The following is a 6,825-nucleotide window of genomic DNA, read 5'->3' as shown; positions in this document are numbered from 1 at the left end:
CCTGTAGCACTTTCCTATTTTTCTCAGGGCTGTTACATGTTTAGGAGAAATTTTCCCTACGGAGCGTGACAATGGCTAACCAGATTGACATTTGTCAGGCTTCACCCCCGGCCTGAAGCGCCTGATTCATGCTGGAACCTGCCAGGGAAGTGCAGGGAAGGTCTGGAACCCCCCTACCGCTCCCTTCCCCGGGGAGTGGCAGGGTGGGGGGCGCTCTCTGTTAGCTCGAAATAGTTCCCGAGAGCAGTTTATAGTTGCTCCTCCGGGCCAGGTGACCCCTCCTGACGCCGCAGGCCTGCATCCAGAGTCCCTGCCCCAGGGCGGGTCCTGGTGGCCTCTTCGTAGGAGGGTGGTGAGCACGCTGGGACGAGGGCCGCCTCCCGGGGCAGCGGGGAGTAAGGGAAGCCAGGCTCGCCGCTCCAGGGGAGGCCGGGCCGGAAGTCCGTGACCTCTCCCGCCGAGGGGGGTTGCTCTGGGAGGTCGATGCTGAACACCTGCCCCCGGGGCCTAGCGGCTTTGCAGTGGCGGTACAGGAACAGCAGCAGAAAGGCCAGGAAGAGCAGGATGGTCGCTGGAAGAAGGATGCACAGGAAGGGCTCCACGTCGTCTTTCGCGGAACTTACCTTCTGGGTGCCCTGCAGTGAGGGAACAGAGCTGGGTTAGGAGGAGAGGAAAGCAGAGTCTCTTTCCTTTTTATTCTCAGCATCATTCCCACTCTCAGAATCACTGTCGTCATGTCTTTATGCCAATGTGCTGGAGCCCGCAGGAAATAAAGCGAATTTGTATGATGAAGTAGGAATGCGGCTGTCAAAAATACACGTTGATGGTATCCTACGGTATTTCATATTACAGTAGGAGAGTAGGTTTTAGTCGGTGGGTCCACCCCTCATTCTTTGAATGGCTGCTCTTAACTATTTATGCACTTACTTAATTTAGAACAAAGGACCATATGGAACTTAAATTCTTTTTTTTTTTTTAAATTTTTTTTTCAACGTTTTTATTTATTTTTCGGACAGAGAGAGACAGCATGAACGGGGGAGGGGCAGAGAGAGAGGGAGACACAGAATCGGAAACAGGCTCCAGGCTCTGAGCCATCAGCCCAGAGCCTGACGCGGGGCTCGAACTCCCGGACCGGGAGATCGTGACCTGAGCTGAAGTCGGACGCTCAACCGACTGCGCCACCCAGGCGCCCCTGGAACTTAAATTCTTTAATGCTGGCCTGAATTCTGACGTCGTTATGTGTTCATGTCGCGAATAAAGAATATTTGTGGCTGGCTGGCTGTCTCAGGCCTTTACGCATCTGACTTCAGCTCAGGTCATGATCTGGTGGTTCCAGTGTTCGAACTCCACGTGGGGCTCTGTGCCTGGAGCCTGCTTGGAATTCTGTGTCTCCCTCTTTCTCTGCCCCTTCCTCTGCTCACGCTCTCTCTCTCTCACTCTCTCTCTCAAAAGTAAATAAAAAAAACATTAAAAAAGAGTATTTGAAATCTGAGTTAATAGCTAATGTTTATGATGCATGAGATTTTAAAATTCCTTCCATTTGTTTTTGAGATATTTGTAGCATCAATATGGAAACTTTGAATTCTTTAAAGAAAAAGAATTATATTGTAGCCTAAAATTTCTCTAAGTGACTGTGTAGCAACTAATTTGCAGCCAAATTCCTGCCACATGCTGAAATTCATGCAACATGCTGGTTTATATCTGTTCAAAGGGGAAAAAAGCCTGAATTGAGCAATTAAGTCTAATGAATCCTATAATCCTATAGAAAACAAACAACCTCCCCACCCCCTAAATACCCTACCTACTCTAGGATGTTATTAAGCTAGACATGAGAGGATTTCTGCAGTGTCTGTACGTTGAGATAGCAGTTATTTGTGAGCTCTGTCTGGTAAAAACACTAATTGGTTATTTTCTTAGAGTAAAATCTTTGAAGTGTAAGCATATTTGGTGCTTTGCTATTATGATAGTAATCCTCTGCAGGGCTTCCCGTCTCACAGCCAAACTTCAGTGGAAACATGAAATTAAATATTCCTGAAAGTTCACTGGTTAAAAAAAAATTGCAGATAAATTCTTAAGCAACCTAGAAGGTATTGCTTTTACACTATTAGCTCACAAGGTAATGACGGTTCTTGAGGGAGTAAGTAAGAGCCATGAAATGATGCTTCAACAGCAAGGTACAAAAGCAATATAAAAAATACTGTCCCAAATTGCATACACACTGCTTTCAATAAAGCTGCTAAGAAGTAGTGAGGTATTAAAAAAAAACAAAACAAAAAACCTCTCTGTTATATAACTCCTACAGCACCAAATGTAATGTTTGTATCCACTATTACAGAAGAAAAAAAATTAAAGCCTTATATCGTGTTTCAAACAAACAAGCAAAATACTAAACTCTTTATCTTCTTATTTAAAACAAATTGTAACGTCCGTTAGCATGACAGATGGTTCTCTATCCTCTTTCTTTCTTTCTTTCTTTCTTTCTTTCTTTCTTTCTTTCTTTCTTTCTTTATGTTTATTTTTGAGAGAGAGAGAATATGAGTGGGGAAGGGGCAGAGAGAGAAGGAGACACAGAATCCGAAGCAAGCTCCAGGCTCTGAGCTTTTAGCACAGAGCCTGACGTGGGGCTCAAACTCAGGAACCACGAGATCATGACCTAAGCTGAAGTCAATGCTTAACTGACTGAGCCACCCAGGTGCCCCTCCCAGCCCTCACTTTCGATCTGCAGGTGTCTTTATGTCTAAAATGAGTCTCTTGTAGGTCACATATAGATGAATCTTGTGTTTTTATCCATTCTGATACCCCATGTCTTTTGATGGTAATAAAACTATGAGAGTTGCGGGTCTTTCCTTGATTTTGGGGGTGAGAACAACTATTTTGCTGACCATGACCTCTTAAGATGCTGGCTCATCTAGTGTTGTATAATCTTTTTTGTATCCTGAAGAATTTACAATTATGTGTGTTATTTTGGTGCAAAATTAGATAGTTTATTTAATATTTATATTGCCAGATAGTTTGTTCTTGGTAAGATGTAAGTTCAGGTATTTTAGCTTAAAGTGCATAAAAATTAAAAGTTTTGTTTTTGTTTTTGTTTTGGAGTGTGATAGCCCTGGCTTTGAACTCTAGTAGGACTTTCTCATACCTGAGTGACCTTGGACCATTTATTTGTCCCCTATGGGTCTGGGTTTCCTTCTCTGTGAAGTGGAAATAGTAACATCTTTTTTGGACGGTTGGCATGAGAATTTAATGAATCAATGTGTGTAAAGCACTTGGTGAATAATAAATATTTATTTATATCTCAGGGACTCACATGGTCAATTTACTAGAAAATAAAATACTAAAGATAAACAGAAGTCTAGAAATGTATTGCTAAGGTTAGAAAATATAGTGAACACTAAAAAACCTAGCATTACTATGTTTATATTATAATGACTGTATTTTTTCAGAAAAAAATATTTTAGTAATATATTTTATGTATGGGATTGTTATATTTCTAAATTATGGGTTCTTTCTGTTTTCTTACACATAATCTAATTTATCAAAACTACTAACTTAAAATCTGTTGTGATATAATACGACTTTGATTACAAAAGCTATAAGAATAGATGAACTCATAAATATAAATTTACTACCACGAGTAAAAAGTTGGAGTCAAAAGCAATTTAACTATGTTGAGATTTTTTTTCTCTAGATGAATCAATAAAAATGTTAAAACTGTTATCACTTTTGGTGCTTAAAACAATTACTCTTCAACCTTGATAAACTTGGACTGTTTTTGCATAACTCAGTTTTCTTCATTCTCCATCAATTATATGAATGATAACAGTTTCGAAACAGTTGGGGCCATCAAATTTTAAATACTCTATTACACTCTCTAAGTTCAATATGCATAGAATATAAAGATACTTAATGTTCTATTTAAAAGGTTTTGTGTGATAGACACTATTGTTTACGACTATGCCATTTATGGTATTATCAATACTCGTTGCATTTTTTCACAATTAGTTTGCAATTAGTTGCAGAATTTTGGAAAGGGACAGGACATAGTCCCTTCCTGTAATCAGTACTTCCACTGGTTGAGTCAAATGTATCCAAATATAAAGAGGAAATAAAAGATTTATCTAAGATGGCAAATTAGGACAATTTCTTGACATAAAGAACTCCTTTTCTAGCTAAGAGAAGCACAGAGATACAGAACAAATTTATGATATCCTTAATTTTCTCTTTCACTAATTCCTGGTGTATTGGTTCAAATTGTTTTGGATTTTTTTTTAATGCAAAAAGGGTGCCTACTGTAAAACAATTTTTTTTTAATGTTTATTCATTTTTGACAGAGAGGGAGAGAGAGAGTGTGAGAGGGGGAGGGGCAGAGAGAGAGGGAGACAGAATCCCAAGCAGGTTCCAGGCTCCGAGCTGTCGGCACGGAGCCCAACACAGGGCTCAAAGTCAGGGACCCTTGAGCTCATGACCTGAGCCAAAGTCAGACGCTTTACTGACTGAGCCTCCCAGGCACCCCAGGGATGTCTGCTTTTTCAGTCAAATGTTCTAGTTTGTTAACTTCCCTCAAAGTTGTTTCTTTGAATATTTCTCTGACGTGTCTATTGATGCAAGAATTTTGTTATTCAGGGAACGTCTCTAAAAATATTCAGTCAAAAGTGTAACTGTTGAAGCATTTACAATCATAATTATATATGCAATTATAAATGTAAAATGTAAATATAAATATATACGTGAGTATATATAAAATACATCTAAAATTTCTTTCTGGAAGAGGTAGTTTGGGAGGACTTAGACACCAGTCTCCTCAGCTGATGTTCCAGACGAGAAGAAAATAGGTTGGTTTCCCTCTTTTGTTCTGGGGACCGCAGTATCCCTCGCTTCCCTCCTGATGATAACATTAATTGAGTCCTTAGGTTTCTACAAATATCTTTCCTTAGTGCTGCCTCAGGTTGAGGCTTCTTTGGTGACTTCCCAGGCAAAGCCAGGCCGCTGGTGTTTCTTAGAGACAAAAGCCTGCCTGACCCCCCCTGCTGCCCTCCCTGAGGTAAGATCCGTGGCTTCTTCCAACACTGTCCCCTCCTGACACTGCCAGAGAGCCGCAGGGGGGCCTCTGGTTTCCTGTGTAAAGAACAAAGTCCTAAAACCAAGGTCCACAACTCTGTCGTCCCCTCTCCTGCCCTCAGGTTATTTCTGGGAGAAGTCTGACCCATCACGTGTTCTTGGAACATCTCTGTGGCAAGTGTCACTTGAATTCATCATTGTCAAAAGACGGGCAACTTTCACGTTACTTCCCTAGACCGTGCCAGTCCGTGAAGTCAGCTTTCTGTCATCCCCAGGGAGTAAAATGCGGCCACTAAGTTTCAAGATCCTACGGACACAGGCATTGTTGGCTTTAAAACTGACCAAGATCCTTTGGGGGGGAAGAAAAGGCTTAAGTCATGGGTACAGACCTGCAGCTGGGTTTCCGGGAGAGGTAGGCTTGATTCGCTAGTTAACCACTCATGTGTCCCCCTGCCAGCGTGTCCATACTTCCTCCAGCTGCTGGCCATCAGTCCCCGCAGGTTTGCATCCGACTGACGCACCGGCCACCCTTCTACCTCGCTGCCCAGATTTCAACAACACCGCCTGCGTGCGGCCTCCATCCAGCTTGGATGTGCTCGGCTGATGGCTGTTGGTAAATTCGTTCTTGGACGAGAGGCAACAAGGAGGAGAAACCAATCAGAGAGACCTCCCAGGACTGACTGTGTTTAAATTCAGTGCCTCCGCATTTGTTTCCGTGGCCTTTCTCACGGTAAGGATTGGCATCAGATGTCAGACGTGAAATAGATTTTGGACAGAGGACGTCTCTGCATTAGCCTTGTTACAGTAAAACTACCCAAGCGGAATTTCCTTTAATTATTTCCGTGTTCTATGACACAGAGAGAAGGGGTATTCGGTAGAGAAGCAGGCCTCCTTTATAACATTTTAGTGAATTATTTAGATGAAGGATGTTAATGACAAAGTTGTACAGAAGCCAGACACACAATAGCTCAGATTGTTTGGAAGAAATATTTTCTGGTTTCAGTTAAAAAAAAATTACTGATACTTAAATAGTATTTCTTTTGATTATCTTGGGAACTTTATAAAATTATACCAAGCTTAAAATAAAAAAAACTTTCAATTTGAGCATTCACGGAGGTAACCTTGGGATGTTTAATTCTACGTGTTTATGGAGAATTGGACGCTTAAGACGTGGTGGTTGGATTCTCTTTCTTTTAGCAGAGTAAACGTCAGTTTCAAATATTTATTCAAAATACTGCAATTCAGTATTGCAACTACCCACATCCTGACCTAAGCATCATTTCCATCCAAGCAACTGTCATGATGCTGAAATACTATCTCTTTTTTAAAAAGTTTATTTATTTTGAGAGTGTGTGTGCACACGCGCGCGCACACACACACACACGCACACACACACACGCATGAGCAGGGGAGGAGCAGAGAAAGAGAGCGAGAATCCCAAGCAGGCTCCATGCTGTTAATGCAGAGCCCAACTAGGGGCTTGAGCCCATGAACCCTGAGATCATAACTTGAGCCAAAACCAAGAGTTGGACACTTAACTGACTGAGCCACCCAGGCGTCCCTGAAATAGTATTTCTTAACTACAATTACTACTTTTTTCTTAAAAATTTTTTGTTAATGTTTATCTATTTTTGAGAGAGAGAGAGAGAAAGAGCCTATGCGTAGGAGGGGCAGAGGGAGAGAGAGAGAGAGAGAGAGAGAGACAGAGAGACAGACTCCAAAGCAACTCCGCTCCGACAGAGGAGGGCCAGGTCCGGGGCTCCAACC

At 41.9% G+C, this 6,825-nt stretch overlaps 1 protein-coding gene across 1 annotated transcript; it reads right to left on the bottom strand.

The window, feature by feature from the left end:
• Positions 1 to 221: 221 nt before the first annotated feature.
• Positions 222 to 5,609, bottom strand: SMIM28 (small integral membrane protein 28; the record flags this gene model as incomplete). Its single annotated transcript, XM_045058663.1, has 2 exons — positions 222 to 635; positions 5,448 to 5,609. Coding segments are annotated over 2 exons (549 nt in total), but the record flags the coding sequence as incomplete, so codon positions are not given.
• Between the last annotated feature and the right edge of the window lie 1,216 nt (positions 5,610 to 6,825).

This window comes from Felis catus, chromosome B2, assembly GCF_018350175.1.
Source record: "Felis catus isolate Fca126 chromosome B2, F.catus_Fca126_mat1.0, whole genome shotgun sequence".
Classification (NCBI taxonomy): domain Eukaryota; kingdom Metazoa; phylum Chordata; class Mammalia; order Carnivora; family Felidae; genus Felis; species Felis catus.
Note: the sequence above shows the minus strand (reverse complement) of the source record. Positions and strands in the feature narration are given on the sequence as shown.